Raw genomic sequence first — 22,505 nt, 5'->3', positions numbered from 1 at the left:
TTTTATGCACTTCATTATAAGTTTAGTAAGTTTTTTATCTTGCCTTAAGTAACAAAATGAATATTCTGGGTTGTATATTAGAAATCTATACAGGCATATAAAAGGAATACCCAGTTCATTGGGAAAAGTTAGGGAGAGGACTTGCTTGAAGAAGGCTTGAAGAAATGTTGAAAATAGAAGTGTGTGGCTATGGCACTGCTGAGATTACAGGGAGGACAGGCAAAAGAAATGCGCATAAAATGGTACAAGTTTTGGGAGCCTCAAGAAATCAGATCATTGCACTCTTAAGTTCACAGTGGCAGTACAGAAGTAGGCTTGGCAAGAGAAGAAAAAAATGCTCCAAGGCAGAGGGGAATTGTGATCACAGTACTTAAGTTAGGAATCATTATGGCTGTGGAATCTATTAAATTTTAAACAGAAATATTTTCTATCTTAGAAAAATAATTTTGTATATCAGTGTAGAAGATAAACTGAAGAAAGTAAAATAGATGTTAAGAAACTTGTTAAGATACTATTAATATGATGTAGGTGAAAGGTAATAGCAGACCTAAAGGTGGTTATAGTGGGGCAGGTACGGTATAGTTATTCAATAAATGTTATATTTGTTCCTTAGGCTTGTATTTACAAGTTTGTTTCATCATGCCAATATTTTGATAGTATTTATTTTGATATTTTTAGTGAAACATCTCTTGTCTTTTGAATTTGCTTTTATTAAAGATACATCAAATCTACTTCCTATTATTACAGTAAAAATGTGGCCCTAGTCCCTTTTATCTATACTTTTTTATTCTTTTTGTTTAATTAAAATTTATTTAAATATATATGGGATGGTTGAAACAGACTTTCTTTGTGTAGCCCTGGCTGTCCTGAAACTTGCTTAATAGGCCAGACTGGCCTTGAACTCAAAGAGATTTACCAGCCTCTTCTTCCTGAGTGGTGGGATTAAAGGCATGTGCCACCAGCACCCAGCTACATACAGTATATTTTGATCATGGTTTCTTCCTTCTCCCAACTCCTTCCAGCTCCTCTACACCTCCCTACTGAACCAACTTTATGTTCTTTTTCTCTTTTGTTTTTTTATGGTATTTACACCCTCCTTTGTTCTGATTTTTATTTTGTGTTTTTTTATTTTTAAGACCATTATAAATAATTTACCTTCTTCATTTTTATTAAATTTATTAGCTAGTGTTATCTAAATAGTTATTAAGTAGTATGTCTTTTGATGAGTTATTTTTCCTGAAAGTACCCAACTTTTATTTCCCCGATATGTTATGTCTTTCTGCCTTATCACATCCTCTTTATTACACAATTCTTCTCTTATATTTCTGTTACTATTTAGTTGTACTTTGCAACTTTCTAATTAGATTTGATGTCTCAGACTTTGTTTATTAATCACTTGACTGTGATTTGGTTTCTTATTTTTCTAGCTCTTTAAAGATAAGAACTACATTCTTCCATTGCTGTCTTCCATAGTGAGAATTGTAACACTGGCATATTGTTCTGGCCTTTTAAAAAAAACTCCATCTTTCCTTAGTGATCTCCTGTCATTGAAAAGTTTGGTTACAGTTGAATGCGTAGTCTCACTCCATTAGTAACTCAAGGTAGATTTCTGAAAGGAAGATAATTGGTTTGTTTTACCTTGTATTTGGTTTTGTGTAGGTCTTTTTGTGTTGCTGGGGTTGAACCCAGTACGTTGCCCTTGTTCCACAAATGCTTTACTCCTAAGCCTCACACTAGCCCTTTATATCGTGTCTTCAGTTCCTTCTTGAAACTATCATAGTAGTCAGCTTCATTCAGCACCTTATCACATTACTCATATCTCCTTAAATCTGCATACAGGATTCTTCATTGTTGTTGCCAATGATAATATTTTATTTTAGTGATTTAATTTTAGGGTCTTCCGAATCATGTGTCCTAAATGTGTATATTCTTTTTTTTTTTTTTTAATCTCAGATCTTGCTCTATAGTTTAGACTCACCTTGAATTTACTATATTGCTCAGGCTGTTCTTGAATACCTAGTAATCTTCCTGCTTCAGCATCCTAAAGGCTGGGATTACTGGTTTGAATTATATACTCAGCTCTCTTAGTTATGGTGTTTATTGCATTGATAAAACACCAAGGCCAAAAGCAACATTAGGAAGAAATGGTTTCTTTGGTTTACAGGTTTAGTAATCAATAGAAGTCAAGGTAGAAACTGAGATGCAGGAGCTGAAACAGAGACCATAGAAAAGTGCTGCTTACTTGCTCGCTCCCCCTGATCATCTCAGTTTGCTTTCTTATACACCTCTGGACCACTTGCTCTGGACTGATACCAATCACAGTGTGCTGGTACCTCTCATACCAATACTCAATGTAGAAAAGGCCTTCTGACTTGTCTTCAGCAATCTAATGGTGGCATTTTAAAGGTTCCTCCTCTCAGATAATTTCAGTTTGAGTTCAGTTGGCAAAAAACAAACAACAAACAAAAACCAACTCAATGAAACAAAACAAACAAAAACCTGGAATACTAGCTTCAGTCCATCCTTTTATAATGGTTTTCTATAGTGGTGTATTATTTGTGTTTTAATAGATAAAGCTTTCCTGAAGATCAGAAAGCAAAGCAGTCATACAGGCCAGGGACTGGGGGCACATATTTTTATCCCGAGAACTCAGGATAAAAAGTCTGAGCAAGAGCCTGAGCAGATTGAATCTGTCTAAAACAAAACAGAGCTCGTACAAAGGTGATCCCAGCACTTAAGGATCATACACCTTTAATCCCATCACTAGGGAAGTGGAGACAGGAGTGTTAATGGCTGGTTGGAGAGAGGAATATAAAAGGGAAAAGATAGGAACTCAGTGAAATGTGGGGTGTGGAGTTTTCAGGATTCATGATGACAGGATCCCACCCATTCTTTTAGTCTGAGGTAGAGGTGTCATTGGCTGTCTGCTTTTAGCTTGAACCCAATATCTGTCTCTAGGTTTTTATTATCCATGCTCCATTTGATGCCCAATGTGGGGCTCGAGCCCCTGAGTTTAATAGTTTCATGCTCTGCCGACTGAGATAGAGTATTACAGTTTGTAATAGAATTATCCCTAACAACTGGATAGAATTGGTTAAAGCTGTTTTAGAGCATGTCCCATAATTACAGTGGAGTACCTGGTTCAGAGAAGAGGCTAATACTGTTGAAGAATGGAGTAAATCTAGAGGTATGGAAATCTCCCAAGATCAACTTCTTGTATGCTACTATAGCTATTATAGCAAGGGAATCTCTGTATGATGGCCACATTGTGACTTTATGCCATGCAGCAGTTTCAAATGCTTGGGATGGAATTGAAGAAGTAGGAAAGAAGATTGAATCATTTACTAAAGTCATACAGGGGCCAAAAGAAACAAATCCTCCTGGATTTCTTACAGAGATTGACATCAGTGATAAATATAATGATACCAAAACTCAGAAGGTAGACAATGATTGAATCTCTGGCTTTTGAGACTGCAAATTCTCGGGCTGGAGAAATGTCTCAGCCGTTAAAGCTAGGCTTACAACCAAAAATATGAGAGAATGCTAATTCTCAATGCAGAAGGATAATTAGGCCGTTAAAGACAAGGTGAGCATCTTTGGAGTAATTGATCCTAGATACAATTAGTATTGAATCTCATGACCATGATGATTCTTGGTAAGAGAAGTGATTTTTCAAAAGTTTGAAGAAAACTCGAAATGTCAGGTTTTGTTTCAATTGTGGCAAACACGGTCACTTTAAAAGGGATGTAAACAGGCTGTTTCTAGAAACTATTTTTTCCAAGCATAATCTATTCAGAACACCCCCCTTCTGTATTACGCAGAAGTTGTGGCAAAGGCCGACATTGGACTAATGAATGTGGGTTAACAAGGGATTTTTCAATGTAATCCTTTGCCATCCAGAAACTCCGTTGAGGGGTCTCTTTTTAGTCCCCTTGTTCAGTCATTTCCTGCCATAGTAGAGGAGACTCTTTTCCAGAACAATAATGAACCTAATGCCTACTGTAAGAAATCATACTGCTCTGGATAATAGAATAACTATAGAGAAGAGAACAAAAAATTCAGGAAAGACCACAAAGGAAGTATTTTGGCAAACTTCTATAAATGAACAAATACTAAAATTAAAAAGGTCTGATAGACACAGGTGTGAATGTAGCAATAATTTCATCAGAATCTTGGCATCCAAATTGTTTTTTTTAACAAGCAGCATGGTTGTTGTATCTAAACTGACCTATAAATCTAACAAATGCTTTTCATTTGATCAGAAATAACTTGCCAAAACAGAACCTCCCCAAAATTAGGGTTGGGAAAGGGTTTTCTGTCTTTTCTGGAGAATAAAAGTATCCCACTAAGGAACCCAAAGAACACTGGATAAATGAGACATCTGAAGAAAAAGGACAAATCATCCAAAAAAAAAAAAAAAAAAAAAAAACAGTCTCAAGAAAAAGAGTAAATTGGCCTATTGGTATATAACATTTCCAAATAGTATAATATTTCATAAGTCTTCCCAAATATTTGTTTCTTCTATTTTCTATAGACATATTAATACAAATGATATTTTTCGAGTCCCACTCCAATTAAAGATTAAAGATGGCTTTGAATTGGAGTGTGACTCTCTCATTCTCTAAACCCAAGCATGCTCATTAAATTGAAATCCAAAATCTGTGTCTCATGTAAGAAGAGCCACCTGATATGGAACAGAAGAAAAACAAAACTTTAAGGGCTTTTATTGGCCACTAATCTCATAATCCTTTGGTTTTTTACTCTTTAACAGCGTTTCTTAAGGTGTAAGTGTCATAAGATATATTTTGTCATGAAATTAATGATCATATAGAGTGCTAATTCTAGAAAAAGGTTTTATCTACCTTCCTGTACATGATTTTGGGTTTTTGTCTCTATCATTTTTCTGCAGTGAACCATGACTTTGACAATTCCTTCAGGAGTATTATAATATCACTAAGCTGAAAAACACCATCTAAAGATGGGCTTCGGACTACAAACTTCTCAGAACAATTTTGAGGTGGCTAGCTGAGGTGATCCACCCTAACAGACTACTCTAGACAATACTTGAGACAAGCCTTGTATTTTCCCATTACACAGAGACTGGGTTTGGTTAAGTTGTTTTTGGTTATAGCCAGGAAAAAAATCAAAACAAAAGAAATTAAATTTAAGGTTCTTGTTTTGAAAAGAAAAAAGGGGGTATGGATATGTTAGAATAAAATGGTAGATTTTGAATCTACTCTAAAAAGTAAAAACAGAGGTTATAGATAAGATAAAAAGGTAGATTAATGAATCTGCTTTTAAAGAGCAGTTACTAGTTTTAAATGTTTTACATTGGACTGGACTCTTGTATATTGTATAAATTTTGTATATTGATAAAAATTTAAGATTAATTTTGTTAGAGCATACTGTATATACATTTCTACTCTTATTCAAGTTATTGTACCTATACAACTCATTTGACAATGTAATACAAATTTCTAGTCCTTTTAAATTGTTACCAACTGCTTGGGATAATAAGGAAATGAAGGTTAGTAGTTAAGCCTCTATTATAATTGAATTTATAGTTTTCAGGGTCAAACAAAGGTAAATTTTAGATAGACAGGTCATTATCAAACTCTTCCGAGTTCTACAGAATATGGCATTTAAGATGTTTCAATAACAGCAATATTTTATTTATTTGTTAATAAATAAAGCTTACCTTGAAGGTCAGAAGGTAAAACTAAACCACTAGAGGCCAGGCACTGGTGTCACACAACTTTAATCCCAGGATTTGGGAGACAGGCATATGGATCTTTGTGAGTTCAAGGTCACCCTGGGCAACACAACATCAATGCAGAAATAGATTTAGGTAGTGGTGGCTTGTATTTTTAATCTCAGTCCTAGTGAGTCACATGTCTTTAATCCCATCACTAGTGGTGAATATAAAATGGGAGGAGACAGAAGATCAGGGCTCTGTCTGCAGTCACCCAGCCTTTCTAGAGGTAAGACTTCTCTAGTGGCTTGGCTGTTTTACTTTTTTGATCTTCAGCTTTAACCCCAATATCCTTCTCTGGGTTTTTATTATTCCTGCTATAATTTGTGCCCAACATTGGCAAGAATTTCCACATAAAGCATGAGAAAGCTTTTTTAAAAAGAAAAAAAAGGATTCTAGATAGAGAAGAACAGAGTCAAATCAATCTTCTTCATAACCATCTTTTCTCCAGAGTTGTGGCAATAAATGTAACTCCTGCCTGTCCCTCCACCATGAAGCTAGTTTCCCAGGAAGCTAAGGAATGGGATGAAGTCAAGCCACCAAAGCTGCAGCTTTAATCCTAGCCATTCCGCTTAACAGATTAAAGACGTGCTCTGAAAAAGATAGAGATATGTGGTAAAGACAGATTCAGACAGAAAAAAAGCACCTTAATGGTTTATAGTGTGTCTAAAAATATATGTAGGCTTGGAAAAGAAAAGAAAAGGGATAGAGAAAGCCCTTGAAAAAAGAAATAGAGTAGCCGGGTGTGGTGGTGCACTCCTTTAATGCCAGCACTTGGGAGGGAGAGGCAGGTGGATCTCTGATTTTGAGGGTAGCCTGGTCTACAGAGTGAGATCTAGGACAGCTAAAGATACACAGCGAAAGCCTCTCTCAAAAAACCAAAAATTAAAAATAGAAGTAAAAGAAATAGTTTTTAAAAATCACGTAAAGATGGAAAGTACACAGAGAATTTTGATACTGTATGTTACTGTGTTTTTGAATTGTTTGATTATGGAGGAAGGAGCAACTAAAAGACATTTGTATATATCTGCTGCTGTATTAATCCAACCTATATATTTTGAAAATGCCTTGACTTCAAAATTTAAAGTCAAAAGATATGTTACTTTGAAGAAAAAGTTTTGTTTTTGTTTCTACAGGAAATGAGAGGCTGTGGATTCATTCTGGGTTAAGAAAAATAAGGTTTTATCAAGGAAGACCCTCCTGAAAAATATCCAATGGGAATGGATGGCCCAGATGATCCAACATTTCAAAGTACCTCTGTTGCAGTTTCTCAGCCTCAAGACTGCTGGCTGAGATGATCAAGCCTCACAGAATACTCCAGTCAGGACTTGATCACAATTCTAAATTTTCTTTGGGTTCCCATAAGATTATCAGTGCCCCCAGTCAGCAGGAAGTAGTCTGGAAAACTATACCCATATTCCCCCAAAATGAATTATGGATATTTGACTTTGTGTAGCATTTTGGTTACAAGTTGTTATGGGTAATGGTCAAGAAGAAAGCTAAAAAAGGAGAATAGATTCAGGGGTTTTGTTTCGAAAAGAAAATAAGGGAAACTGTGCAATAATTTTCTTGTACACTGTAAAGATTTGTTACTCATATTGTTTTAATAAAACATTGATTGTTCAGTAGCCAGACAGGAAGGACTAGGACTAGGAGAATTCTGGGAAAAGGAAAGGCAGACAGCCATTCACCAGCCAGATAAAGAATCAGCAAGGTGAGATTGCCTTACTGAGAAAATGTACCTGGCTATGTGGTTAAACATTGACAAGAATTATGGGTAAATTTAAGTTATAAGATCTAGTTAGTAATAAGCCTGAGCAAAAGGCCATACAGTTAATAATTAATATAAGCTTCTGTCTTTAATTGGGATTGAATGGCTTCAGGACTGTGAGGGACAGAAACTTCCAGCCACATTATGGTTTTTTGTTTTATGACAATGAGACATGTCTGCTCCTGGCAGCACCAACCTACTTCAGATAAGATAATGAACACTGAAGAAACTGTACATGGAGTTTACTTTCTTCTTAGCAAAAGCCACTTGGCAAGAAAATGCCCTTGCCTCAACTGCTGACAGTATGCTGTCCTAATTTAACAAGCAAGACAGAAAAGAAAGTGACTGCCAAACATTGTCAAGACAAGCAGGGACAGCCTTTCAAAATATCTTCCTTAACAAAAAAGTCTGTCAGCTATGCTAGGCTTGTAGGCTGAAGATGGATACCCCAACATTGCAGAGGAACTTAGGATGACTGTCCAGGCAGCCAAGTGTCATTTCTCACAGTTTTTAGAAGTTGCTTGATAACACTTAATGGTTACTTAGTTAATATTATTTTTCCTTCTTGGGTTTCTGAAGGAATTGTAGACTAGATAGTTTTGGTTTTCCTTGTTTATCATATACAGGAAACAAGTTATGATAAAAAGTAAATAAGATATAAGGCTTTGGACTCACCAAGATAGAATAGATATGGAGTATTTTCTCTGAATTTGTCAAATGGAAATTGACTAGATATTGTTGATGTACTTAATGCTTGAACATATTGTGTATAGTTATTGTACTTATTGCATACAGTTTTTCTTATATGTTATAGCCTTTTTATTTTATACAATAAAGGGGAAAATTAGTGCTATATTATTTGTGTTTAATAAATAATGCTTGCCTGAAAATCAGAGGGCAAAGCACCCATAGTAGTCAGCCATACAGGCAAGGGAGTGGTGGCACACACTTTAATCCCAGAACTTGGGAGACAGAGGCAGACGGATCTCTGTGACTACAAGGCCACCCTGGGCTACACAAGATTGAATCTTTTCTAAAAGAGAAACACTCAAAAGTGATCCCTGCACTTGGTATCACATGTTTTTAATCCTAGCAATAGGGAGGTGGAGAAATATGTGATATGGCTGGGTGGAGAGAGGAATATAAAGGATAGAGAGATAGGAACTCATTGGGGTGTGGAGTCTTCAGGATTTGTGGAGACATGATCATGGCCATTTTTGGTCTGAGATAGAGGAAAGAGCCAATGGCTGGCTGCTTTGCTTTCCTGGTCATCAGGTTGAACCCCAATATCTGTCTCTGAGTTCTCATTATTTATGCTACGTTCTTTAGTCTTTTTAAGCCTTCACCAGACTTAAAAATTGCCAAACCAGGCTCTATTGATAATGGAGGTGGGGACTGATAGTGAACTATTTGTTTCTTAAATATTAATATCTCACCTTTGTTTTAACATTTAAGTAAATTTCTTTGGGAAAATGCTGTTCTGGCAATAAACTTATAGATTGCATAGATTTCAGTGATTAAAATCTTGGCCAAGGCCACATTTCATAATACGCGCCTAAGTAGGTGTTTTTTTTCCTCTTAAGTACAGTATACACAGCCTAAGTTCCGTACCCTTTATTAAGAAAACAAAAGCCAGTAGAACTGGCATAGAAGCGTTTCTGCACTTCCCCTTTTCAGCACTGCACCACTTTTATGTCTCTTTAAATGTGGACTGCTTGGTGGTAATTATAGAGAAGACAAAATGGGGATTTAAGTTAAAGTACTCTAAGTGAGGCTTTAGGTTGGCTTTCTCCACCCTGATTTTGTGTACAATTTTCTCTCCTAGTCTTTAGTCCTTTATTCAAGCTTTAATACCTCAAAGCATAGTTTACTGAACAGAGATGTTATTGTACAGTTTTATTAGCCAGCACATGATAATATAAGGTTTTGCCTTTGTCATTCTTATCGCTAGAGTAGAATATTTTTCATTAAAATTGATTAATGTAAAACATATCATTGCTAATCAGTTTATTTCAGGAACTTTCTCTGAGCTTGCATATATTGACTATTGAGATATAAGAACCACATGGTGGCACATGAGCCCAATTTTTGATGGCTTCTAAGAAGCCAAGGTTCTATTTGAAATATGAAGTTTAATGCCATTGTAATTTACTTTTCTGCCTTTTATTACAAGTTTAATCTTTTTTGTTTAATAAAACAAAGTCTACTATTATTCACACATACATGTTAACTGGTACAAAAAGGCTTATTATTTATCTGAGTAAAAATAGAATACCAGAAAATACAGCAGGCTTAAGAGGAATTACTTCAGTTGTACCATTACTTTGTAGGTTATTAAAGTGTCTTAGTTGGTGTTTGTTGCGATAGTTTATACAAGGTGGAAGGAACAACTGGTTTGTGCCTTGTCCTTCTTCCAGATCATCTGCTAAACACCCTTTTGGAGGTAAATCTTGTCATTTCCTTTGACTTTTAAAGTTTATTTTTGGTGAGGGGGCATGATGCAACAGTATAAGAGTAGGTATCTGGAAAACATTACTGGAGTCGGTTTTCCCCTTTCGTATTGTGAGGTCCCCATGTGGATTGAACAGCCTTTACTGAGTGAGCCATTTCAATAGCCTCTATGTTTGTTTTGAGACAGAGTCTCACTCTGTAGTTGAAACTGGCATGGAATTTACTATGTAGCCTAGGCTGCCCTAAATTCATAGCATTCTTCCCATCTTGGCCTCTGCAATGCTTAGATGTCAGAAATGAGTTACCATACCTGACTCTTAGAGAAGTCTTAAGCAAGCCTCATAAACTTGATCTGTGCTTCAGAAAATGACAATATCTATACCTCACAAAGATGACATAAATGTGTGTGTGTGTTTATTGTCACGTGGTAACCACACCAATGTTCACTACTAGCTTTCATTCCATAGTTGTTACTGTGTTGCCATTTTGCTAAGTTCAATTCTCTGAAAGTAATATAGACGTTTTTTGGTTTGTGGAGGTAGGGTTTCTCTATCTTTGGAACCTGTTCTGGATCTCACTCTGTAGACCAGGCTTGCCTTGAACTCACAGAGATTTGCCTGTCTCTGTCTCCAGAGTGCTGCGATTAAAAGCGTGTGCCACCACCGTCTGGTAGACTTAAATTCATTATAAAGGCACCACATGAGGTCTTTCTCCTTATAAGATCAAAACTTGATGTGAATAAAAATTTTTAGGGACCAAAAGAAATAATCTTAGCTACATTATAGAAGAAACATGTATTGGAGGCTTGAGTTTCCTTAGAGATGAGTTAGATCAGTTGGCAGAATAATAACATTAATTACTCAAAACTGATCAACATTTCCAATGAAGCTAGCAGCACGCAGTTGCCAAAGAATGAATACCGTTTCCAATAAACTAAGGATTTCTTTTCCCCTTTCTTAGATAATATAGAAGAATTGTCTTTTAGCTACCTGGTGCTTCTGGAGTATTTGTTTAGGTTTTAGAATATCTTATTTAATAGAGAATCTAAGTTTTTAATTAATTTTTTAAAATAAAAGAGTACTTTTGGTTCCCTCCTACAAACGACACAAAATTTACTTGCTATTAGTGCTTTATGGTGCTGCTTTGGATCTTTTTTTCCCCCTTTTTCCTTTTTTTAAAACACAGTGAAAATTAGTAAGCCAAGGCCACCATGTCTTTCTTTAGGTTATAGAGATTACCGTGCGAATGATACCTCCAGATAGCATATTCTCAAACTTTGGCAAGCTACACTGTCTTAGAAATTATTGCCAGTAGAAATTACATCATATATAATGTATCCTTGCTGGCCAGGGTATTTTGCAAGATTGCATTGGTGAAGGATTGAGCTGGAGTTGTAAAATTGTTTCCTTATGGAGAGTTTGATCCACTACAAATATTTACTACTTGCCACGTCTAGTGATGCATGCTTGTGATCCCAACATCTTGAGACACTGAAGCAGAATGGTTGCAAGTTCAAAGTCCATGTTGCTTTATTTCTGTAGTGTGGTCCATAAATTGGGTGTAGTAATACATCCTTCATAGCGATATGAACATTGGGTGTTCCATGTGAAGTTCTTAGGATAGTGCTGCCATATAGGCATATATAAAATATAAATTTTTACAGGGGTCTGACTTGTGTTCTCATCTCAAATTTACAGCAGTATACTTTTTGATATGCTAAAATATATCCTATGGACTAAGTTTTTCTGACCCACTCTTTTAGAGATCAAGCTGTCCCAATATTCTGTTTAACAGTCTGCTGTGTGGACTTCTTACTGCAAAGAAAGCATAGAAAAACTTGGTTAATTTTCAGAATCTTCCCCTTTTTGAGACAGGATCTGACTATATACCCCTGGTTTGCCTGGAGCTTGCTATGTAGACAAGGCTGCTCTTTAGCCGACAGAGATCTGCCAATCCCTGGCTCCCCAGTGCTAGGATTATAGACGACACTCTCCCCTCTCCATCGCCCCAGCCCAAAGTAAAAAGAAAGACAGAAGAAGACAAATGAAAGTTTGAGGATAAAGGATTAATATCTCTGAAGTACTTATGTGGACCTTTAGAAAATTATTTTGGGCTGGGGTATAACTCTGGTGGTGTGTGTGTTTAGCATGCATGAGACTCTGGGTTCAATCTAGCACTCAAAGATCAGTTTAAAATGAATCCTTAATGTGAACTATCTGTGGAATTATCTTTTTGTGTAAGGGACCACCTATTCTTTAAGGAGCAAAGTTAACATTCAGAAGGAAAAGTTGCAAAACAGGCCCTGTATCTCTTTACATAAACCTGTGTGCATTGTTAACATTCAAGTTTTTTCCATGCCTCAGTCTCTGGCAAAATGGGAGCGATTACACTGACTGGTAAAGTTCCCCTGTAGTTCTAGAATTTTTGATACTCTTACATAAAAATTGCTTAGGATTTATCATTCTTTTTACTTTAAATAATGGAAGGTATCTGTTAATCATCAGCTAGATTTCTTTTTTCCAAAAGATTTATTTTAAGTGTGTGTGTGTGTCTATGTATGCACACATCCATGGAATCTAGAGGCATCTTATCCCCTGACACTGTAGTTATAGGTTCTTATGAGCTACCTGATGTGGGTTCTGACAATCAAATTTGAGTCCTCTGGAAGAGCATGTGCTCTTAGCCACTGAGCCATCTCAGAAACCCCAACTAAATATCTTAATTTTTAAGATCAAAATTACATGTATTATACATTACATATTGTGTGTATATGTGTAATTAGATACTTATTCTTAAGACAGCTTTTATTCGTCTGTCTTAGCTATATGTTTACGATTTTCTTGGAAATGGTGTTAGAAAACTGATAAATAATGCCAGTGGAGTTTTCCTAGTAGCTTACCAAGAGGAGAAACTACTTTGGTGAAAAGAGCGGTTCAATTCTTTCTGATAATTGCTTACAGATAAGATGGGATTCTGTCTGTGACCATCGCATATATCACCACAAAAGTTGTAGACTCACTTTATACACATATAAAGAAAAATAATGTGCTCAGACATAGGGCTAGTAAGTGATAGAAACTTAACGACCTTAGAGCTGCACTGTCTAGTACAACAGGCTACATATGGCTATTTATACTAAAATTTAAAACTTCACTTTTTGGCCAGGCAGTGGGTGGTGACACATGCTTTTAATCCCAGTATTTGAGAGGCAGAGGCAAGCGGATCTCTGACTTCAAGGCCAGGCTAGTCTACCACGCAAGTTCCAGGACGGCCAAGGCTGCAGAAAAACTGTCTCAAAAATCAAAAATATAAAAATAAGCCAAAGCTTTAGTTCTTCTGAACTACTACCATGGTTTCTGTTTATGTGATCATGTGTATGTTGTATTTAAAATCCTGTCCTATCTACCATCTGAAATTCAGAAAGCTAATGTGGGTTTTTCTTTTATAAAATAAGTTGACTACACAGTTTTATTGTTGGCCTTAGAATTTCGGGCAGTTTAGTTGTGGAGTCTATTACAGAGGAAAGCCTATGAGGCATTTTCTTTTACATTTCTGGGAGTTGAGGACACATTTAACAAGTTGTCAGCTCCCTAGGGTCAAGCCTTCATTGAGAATAGTAATTTCAGTAGCACAGTTTCTGTGTGTAATAGAGTTATTACTGTCAGCTAGTTTCGCTAATTCAAATTTGGGTCTTTTAACATGTTAGAGGAAGAAGAGGGACAGGAGCTGAAGCTGTGCCCCTTTTACGAGAATTATTAGATTCAGGTACTAGATTGCATAGCTAAGCTTTTGTATTATTATTCTGGACCCTTAACAGAAGTTACAGAAGAGCTTTATTTATTCAATATTAGAATTACTGAATGACCTTATCCATATCTTTTAAATGTTTATATCCTTCGTATCATTTACTTGTCTTATGTTTGTATTTCTATTCTGTGTATGTTATAACATACCTAGTACCTAGTTTGACTTAGAGAGTACAAATGTTTGCAAAATCATAGCAGTTGGTCATGTTAACTACAGACTGTGAGATGAAAATTTGATTTCCAATTTAGGTCCTACTTGGAAAACTGTAGTATCTAGACTTAACTGTGGTCATGTAAAATCTACAATGACAGCTCTCTATCTCATAGTGGCATGTAGCACATGTAATCATTGTAACCCGATAACAGACTTTTGAGGTCTAGATACCAAGTATAGTGTCAAGCTCTTCAAATGTTAAAGAAAAAAACATTCTTATTAAACATGGTTTTTACCTCCTGTGAATGTCAGCTTAGCAGACATGCCTTTTCTTTCCCTAGAAGTGACAAGTTCTATGGTTGTCACTAATTGACATCAATACTCTGGAAATCTGGGCCTGTTTCTAATGTTCTCTAGCAAAGGAGGCACTCCAGACACACAAGTCTAATGTGACATTCATTTAGTGTGCTCTCCAGTTTATTACTGCACACACTAGTTTTTCTCCCATTAGAGTCTGGGGGAAGAAACTGACTTCAAATGGGAAAGGAAAAGCTTTTGGACTAGGATTATTAAATTTCTTCACTTAAATGCTAGACTTCTTCAAGTAATAAAAGGGACTTTTTCATAGCCTTGTTAGTGGGTTATATGGCAGTTAAGTATTCTAGTGACCTTTTAGTTCTAGATATTATAAAACCCAAATTCAAAGTGATAGTAAGCAAAATATTTTTGAAATGTGGCAAACCTCCTAACCTACCCCCAGGCTAAACCTTGATTATTTTTTAACAATTTTATTTTCAAGGTTGGATTTCAGAATTAATTAGATAGGAATTTTTGTCAGCTTGCCAAATACTTTAAACTTCTAAATAAATTAACTTAAACTTTTAATTTATCATTAATTTTGTTTTATTAATTGAACTAGTCGTTTTTAAACCTTAAAAAAATTTAGGTGGTTAGCTAAACTACAAACCATTCTATTTTCAACTTGTAAGCTTATTTTTAAAAGGGGGGTATTTAAGCAAAAATAAAGTTTAAACAAAGAAAAGTAAAGGTACACATTTGGATGTAATTTAAACCTCATTTTGATGACTGTTGGCTTGGTGATTATAGATTCTGTTCCAGTATTGTTTTCAATAATAGTGTTACTATAGCAACAAATAGAAATGCTGCTTTAAAGGGGAAAACAAAACCCTTTCCACTGATTGTATCTTACATGGGATGAGAACTATAAGTTTCATAGTTTCTGGATGTGCAAAACTTTTTTCTTGAAGAAATAATCTTGAGGATCATGTTACATATACTTTTTGGCTCTCTTAATATCATTATTTGTTTAATTGTATTTATTGATTGCTGCAATTAATTTAAAAGCCAAAGATGTGGGAAAGGTGTTTGCTTTCCTGCTTCTGAACTATTTTCTTTTTTTAAGACAGTGGCTTCTTTTATGTGCATTGTCTTTTTATTTGTAAATTAGAGAGAGTTTGGGTGGCATATGCACGAATTTGTGAGTGATGCTCATCTGACCAGAGGTCGACTTTTTTTCCATCTTGAATTTTTGAGATAGGGTCTCTTGCTGAATCTGGGGCTTGTAGATTTGACTAAGCTAGCTGGCTGTGGAGCTCCAGATTTCCTCCTCTCTTTTCTTCCTCAGCCCTGGGTTTACAGACATGTACAGCCATGCCCAGCTTTTTACATGTGTACTGGTGAACCAAACTGACTCTTGTCCTTTAAGAGCAAGTACTTTATCAACTGAGCTATCTCCCCAGAATCTTCAAATGGTCATTGTGGTACACAATGTTTGTTTAAGGGCTTGAGTATAATCAATATATGAGGAAATTATTAAAATATACCCACAAATTCATTTCATTGCAGGTGTCATAATAAAAATTTTAATGTCTTCAAACACTACTACTTTTAGGAATGAATAGTTGAAGTTTTTCTGTATAATACAGTGATTTTCAACTTTTCTACTGCGGTGACCCTTTAATATAGTTTCTCATGTTGTGGTGGTCCCCAACCATAAAATTATTTTCGTTGCTATTTTGTAACTGTAATTTTACTACTGCTATGAATCATAATGTAAATATTTTTGGAGGGAAAGGTTTGCCAAAGGGTTTCAACCCACAGGTTGAAAACCACTTATAATAATGTACACCCATCAAAACTCATGGTTTGTATTTGGTGTAAATTGATGTTCATGCAAAGATACCAAGAGAGAAAAGTAGGCTTCAACTAAGTATAATGCATTCCCATTTTTATGCAAAGCTGCGTGTATAACTGTGGAGGAATACATAACATGTTGCTGATAGCTGTCCCCAGGTTGTATAGTTATATACCAGTATTATTTTCGTTAATTTCTTTAAAAAGAGAGACTCACATTCATTAGAAACAATATGAATAGTTTCTGTTTTTAGCTTTTGAGGTTTGGCTTGATAAAATGCAGAAGGTACTATGTTAGTAAGGCTATAAAATTTATTAGTGGTAGAAATCAAAGAAATGTGAACTTTTCCTGTGACTTACTATTTCTTTGGCTATGAATCAAAAGGAACATTATTGATGGGGCAGAGGCTGAATTGTCACCATTGCCTGGCCTTAAAATTGTTTCGGTTTTTTTTTTTTTTGGTTTTTCGAGACAGGGTTTCTCTGTAGCTTTGGAGCCTGTCCTGGAACTAGCTCTTGTAGACCAGGCTGGTCTCGAACTCACAGAGATCCGCCTGCCTCTGCCTCCCGAGTGCTGGGATTAAAGGCGTGTGCCACCGCTGCCCGGCATGTGTTTCGTTTTTTAAAAGAAAAATAAATTTCCTTTTTTAGGAATTTATTTTATGTATGAGTATTCTATCCACATGTACAACTGCATGCCAGAAGAGGGCATCAGATCCCCCTATAGATAGATGGTTGTGAGCCACCATGTGGCTGCTGGAAATTGAACTCATTTCCTGTGTTTCATTTTGATAGAATAAATCTTGCATCTGGAATTAAATGTTAAAATAGTGCATGCCAACTCTTGTATGAGCATGAACTAGTCTTTCACAAGTTTCCACTGAGGCTGGAAAGATGGCTCAGCTGTGGAACACTGGCTTTTCTTCCAAGGGATCTGACTTCTTATCACACACACATCGTGACTCACAACCATCTATTAGGCTAGTCCCAGTTAAGCCATGCCCTCTTCTGGCCTCTGTGGGTACTAGGCACATGCATGGTGCACAGACATGCACACAGGCAAAACACCCGTATACATAAAGTTAAGATAAATAAATCTTGAAAAATTATACTTGTTATGGAATATCTCAAAGAAGTTACAAGTATTTTTTTTTTTTTTTGGTTTTTTGAGACAGGGTTTCACTGTAGTTTTAGAGCCTGTCCTGGAACTAGCTCTTGTAGACCAGGCTGGCCTCGAACTCACAGAGATCCGCCTGCCTCTGCCTCCCAAGTGCTGGGATTAAAGGCGTGCGCCACCACCGCCCGGCAGAAGTTACAAGTATTAAAAGGAAAGAAAAGTGAAGGGGGCTGGAGAGATGGCTCAGCGGTTAAGAGCAGTGACTGCTCTTCCAGAAGTCCTGAGTTCAATTCCCAGCAACCACATGGTGGCTCCCAACCACCTATAATGAGATCTGGTGCCCTATTCTGGCCTACAGGCAGGATACTATATAAATAAATAAATAAATCTTTTTTTAAAAAGTCAGGTGTTATAAAAAAAAGAAAAGAAAAGTGAAAGACCTCATTATATTTCTTCCTTGCCCAGAGTCCTATAAGTGATTATGTTTTTTTATCTAAATATGTGGATCTAGGAAATGGAGGAGCCATGCCTAGTGAAAATAAGCATTCTCTGCAGTGTGATATAATAATAATTACTGGGGAAGAGTTGGAAAATTCAGTTACTAGTCCCAGCTAGTCCCTTGTATAATTGGAAAAGTCACTTGCCTGGTCCTCAATTTCTCCTAATTTCAAGTCAGTAAATTTGGGTTTTGAAATTATAGGATGCTAAGGACCAACCTGATAAAACTCGCTGATGTCTGAGGCATTTTTACTGTGTGTGTGTACACATGTACTTTTGGAAAGGCTTCTCCTTCACAGTAAACAAGTAATATCTGACTTGGGGTATAATTGAGAAATAGACATTACTCAATTGACAAGGTCTTTATTATTTTAAAGGTTGGGTGTTTACATTTATTCTGCTATTCTTGTACCATCTTGTTATTCTGTGAGCAAGTAGTATTTCATCCATATTTAACTTCTGTTCAAAGCCAGAGTTATCAGTGGTATAGCCCCAAGTCCAAAGGTGTAGAGTTCTCTTGGTCGCTGGAGTAGGTAGCTTTGTCAGAGAAATGAATTGATAGTAATTGTGGTTACAGTTTTCTCTTACTGCCAAGCGGAAATAAAATAGGTACTATCCATCAAGCCTCTGAGCCTTGTAATTTAAATAGTTCTATTTGAATGTTCACCTGTAAAAATATTAGAGACTGAATGTGGTGATTGAGGCCTGTAATCCCAGTACCCAAGAGACTGAGGCAAGAAGATCATGAGTTTGAGCCCAATTCATGATGTATAGCAAAACTCTTACCTTAAAAATAAATAAATAAATAAGTGAATGAATGAATAAATGAATAAATAAATCTGGGTATAGTGATTCATGTCTGTAATCCCAGCATGTGTGAAGTAGAGGCAAGAAATTAGGAGCTCAAAGCCAGTCTGAGACCCTGTGTCATGAAAACAAAAACAAAATATATAAATTAAAAACTGAGTGTTACCTGGTTTATTTCTTTTGTGCTTGGGGTAGTCATGGGAGTATCTTTTCGTAGATGAGTTCATAAAGACAGGCACATCTCTTTGTCCACTACTCCTGGTAACTGCTGTGGAGTTTGAGCAATTGATGATAAGCCTGTTTAGTGGTCCACAGGCCAGCAACTGAGATTTGGATGGAAGATTTCTATACCAGATAGCATCTCTAGGTTCTACCAGGAAATTTTCTTGAAATCCTCTCTTTGTATGGTCCTTTAAAAGCTTGCTCACTTCAACAAAGCACATGCTGCAGGTCAAAATGAATTATAGCTCTAGCTTTAAAAAGTCAGCTCTTTTTCCTTCTTGAAAGGAAGTAACCGCTTCAAGGGTTTGCTACAGTAGCAAGTTAAAGGTTGTTTATATGAGATTAAATATCACATTATATGGAATTAGTGTCAGTGTTTGCTGTTGTACCGGAAAAGACTTAAGGCTACATGATTTAAATCTTTCATCTTGTGTTATTTAACATACATTTGACTTCCTGCCTTTTTTGGATACTATTTCTAGGTATGGCTAAATATGTGGTGACTGTTTTTTGCAAGTGTGGGATTTGTCTATGCTTAAACTTATGCATGAGTTAAGCATTGCTTGATGCAAATTAACTGCTTTTATGTGCCGTATGCCCCACCACCATTCATTTGATCAGTAATTTGTTCTCTAGTTTAGAAAGTATATCCAAGGAGAACTTGTTAACAACTTTGCAAAATCATTTATAAATAAATTAAGTTTTCTTTTTTATCCATGTTTTCATGTATGATTTTTAACAACTTGTGGATATTTTCTACTACCAAGTACTGGGATTACAGGCATGTACCACATTTAGGTTTGGTAGGTTTTTGAGTCAGGGTCATACACTGAATAGTCCTTGAACTTGTGATCCTTCTGCCTTAACCTAAAGAATGACTGAGAGCTTGGTGATGGTGGCACGCGCCTTTAATCCCAGCACTCAGGAGGCAGAGGCAGGTGGATCTGCTAGCCTGGCCTACAGAATGAGTTCCAGATCAGCCAAACTACACCAAGAGAAACCTCCTATTGAAAAAGAAAACAAAAAAGTGTGGCTGGGGTTACAGGTTTGTGTCACATTGCTTGACTAATTTTTTATTAGCAAAATTATCATGTTCATGACTGATTCATGTTAAACTCGCACCCATCTCTCTTTTATAACTACTCTCATAGTCATAATTACACAGAACAGGATTTCATGTTTAAGCATTCAATTTTTAGTGTTCAAGGACAGATTTAGGGCTAGAGAGGTGGCTCAGCAGTTAAGAACGTATACTGTCCTGGAAAGGAGTTTGATTCCATCACATATGTCCACAGCTCACACTTGTCTGTAACTTAAGCTTCACAGGAATCCAATGCCACTAGCCTTCAAGGGCACTGTACTCAACACACAAACACACATTGGCAAGATTACTTGGTAGGAAATAGTACTTGCTTCCAAGCCTAATGGCCTGAATTTTGAGCCCCAGAACCCATAAGGTAGAAGGAGAGAACAGTTCCAGCAAGTTGTCGTCTGACCTCCACTTGCATGCTGTGGTATATATTGAAGCATACATGTGTATCCACACACACACCACACAAATACAAATAAGCATCATCATCATCATCTCAGGACACCATTTTTAAAGACTTTGTTGTAATTAATTGATAATGTATATCAATTTAAATTTGTAGGTAGTCAGATGGGGTGGTACCTACCTGTAATCCTAGCACTTTGTAGATGGAGGCAGGAAGATCAAGAATTCAAAGTCATTCTTACATAACAAGTTAGAGATCAGCTCTCTCTTTAAAAAAATCTCTAAATATTTTGAGTTATGAAATTCTGATATGCGGTCTATTTTCTAGGTAATATATAGTATACATTGGAAATATGAAAAGCAGTCAATTTCTACTCTTAACAGTTTAGAACTATGAAGACATGATCCAGAGGGGAAATAATTATGATTTCACCCCCCAAAACAGGATACCATACTTGCAGAGCTTCTTCAGATACACAAAGAACACATTGTAGGATATCATGAACATGATTCTCTTTTGGACCACAAAGAAGAAGAAGAGCTGACTGAAGAAGAAAGAAAAGCAGCTTGGGCTGAATATGAAGCAGAAAAGAAGGTATTTTGTTCAGAATGCTTTTTTCATGGATCTGTGTGGGGAAAAGAAGAAGCTTAATTAGAGTGCCTGTGATTTTGAGTCCATTCTCTGCATTTATGCCACAATGAAATTTTTTATTTTATATCATAATGATCTGCTTATAACTGATAATTCTTTTGGAACTAGGTACAGTGTCTGTATTCCCAGATACTTGAAAGACTGAGACAGGGAAATTATTTGAACTCAACAGTTAAAAACTGGTCTGGGCAACACATTAGAAACAAGTCAAATAAGATTTCTTTGTTTCTGTTTTTCTGTTAGTCATTGGCCAGAGCAATGAAGAAGAGAGGGGGTCATCTTTGAAGGAAGACATTAATATAGTTGGTTCTCAGGTATAGGCTCCCCAGTTAGGAGTCTCAATTCATAGGGTTTGCCTATGCTTGGTAGTAAAGTAAGGAGAAGAAAGCAGTTTATATTTAAAAAGAAAAAACAACTCCCTTTCTGTTTAGTCCTTCCTGAATTAAGAGCTGTACATTTAATGTCAGTCTCTGCCAGCAACTTTATTTAATGTAATTCTTGTCTGTTTTAAACAGCAGTCCACTTGAACAAAAATGTGACTGAGCATGGAAACCTTATCCTAATACCTGAATCCCTAACTCCTAACTCATTGTACAAAACTTCTTTAACATTAATATGATGTTAGGAGTCTCATCAGAATTCACAGAGTTCTCTCGGTCTGTGGGAATTACCAGAAAAAAAGAATATACCTTTACGGGTTAAACCTTTCCATGTAATAAGATCTTAGTTTCGGGTAAAAAGGGTGTTTTGTTTATGTGTGGAAGAGTGTTAATAATTTCCTAGATCTGAGAAAGTAGATTCTTTACTAAACCAGTAGGTGATGTAGAATTTCAAGTTTTTAATCACAATATGAAAAGCGCATAACTTTTTTTTTGGTTTGATTTTTAGGGACTGACCATGCGTTTCAACATACCAACTGGGACCAATTTACCCCCTGTCACTTTCAGCGCTCAGACTCCTTATATTCCTTTTAATTTGGGAGCCCTGTCAGCAATGAGTAATCAACAGCTGGAGGTGAGTTTTAAAGGACAAAAGTAGTTAACGGGAATTAAAGGCAGTGCCAGCTGCCTTGTTGCCGGCTCCCACTGCAGCACTATCACATTCTCTGAAAGATTACCCTGAATAGACCAAGAAAGTTTTCGTTTATTTGTTGACCTTTTTCACTAACCTAATATGGGAAAATGGAGTTTGTACAGAGCACAAAGGAATCAATCCTTGAATTAATGTAGTTTGAATTATTTTAATTAAGGAACAATAGGGCAGCTGAACGGCTAGGGAAATAGCACTTTGATCAATTATAAAATACCTGGAACAAAGTACTTAATGTTTGAAAGTAGGTTAAATGCATACATGAGTTTACAAGCAATGTAGAGGTGCCATTAGGTATATACTACTATCCATCATTATGACATTTGTGATTTAAAACTAGAATAAAATATTAATTAAACAAGACAAGTCAGTTATACCAACAGTTTAATAATTTAACTGAATCTGGTTTTGTTTTTAAATTTTACTTAATGGGTTTATTTAAATTAATTGGTTCAATAAACCCCAAATCTGCATCTTCCTAAAATGTTTCCTGCGTCATTGAGTTTTTTTGTTTTTTGAGACAAAGTCTCTTTGTGT

At 36.1% G+C, this 22,505-nt stretch overlaps 1 protein-coding gene across 15 annotated transcripts in view; it reads left to right on the top strand.

Moving 5' to 3' along the window:
• Positions 1–22,505, top strand: part of Atrx (ATRX chromatin remodeler) — a 166,631-nt gene that overhangs the window by 140,750 nt on the left and 3,376 nt on the right. For 13 of the 15 annotated variants that reach the window (XM_038316110.1, XM_038316102.2, XM_038316101.1 and 10 more), the window contains 2 exons: positions 20,673–20,822; positions 21,768–21,893. In XM_038316110.1, coding sequence (XP_038172038.1) covers positions 20,673–20,822; positions 21,768–21,893 — 276 coding nt within the window. Of the gene's footprint in view, positions 1–4,909; positions 5,044–6,888; positions 7,004–20,672; positions 20,823–21,767; positions 21,894–22,505 lie in introns of those variants that run through there. The other 2 variants (XM_038316114.1, XM_038316115.1) reach the window with 2 other exon arrangements.

The sequence above is a fragment of the Arvicola amphibius genome, chromosome X, assembly GCF_903992535.2.
Source record: "Arvicola amphibius chromosome X, mArvAmp1.2, whole genome shotgun sequence".
NCBI classification, from domain to species: Eukaryota; Metazoa; Chordata; class Mammalia; order Rodentia; family Cricetidae; genus Arvicola; species Arvicola amphibius.
Note: the sequence above shows the minus strand (reverse complement) of the source record. Positions and strands in the feature narration are given on the sequence as shown.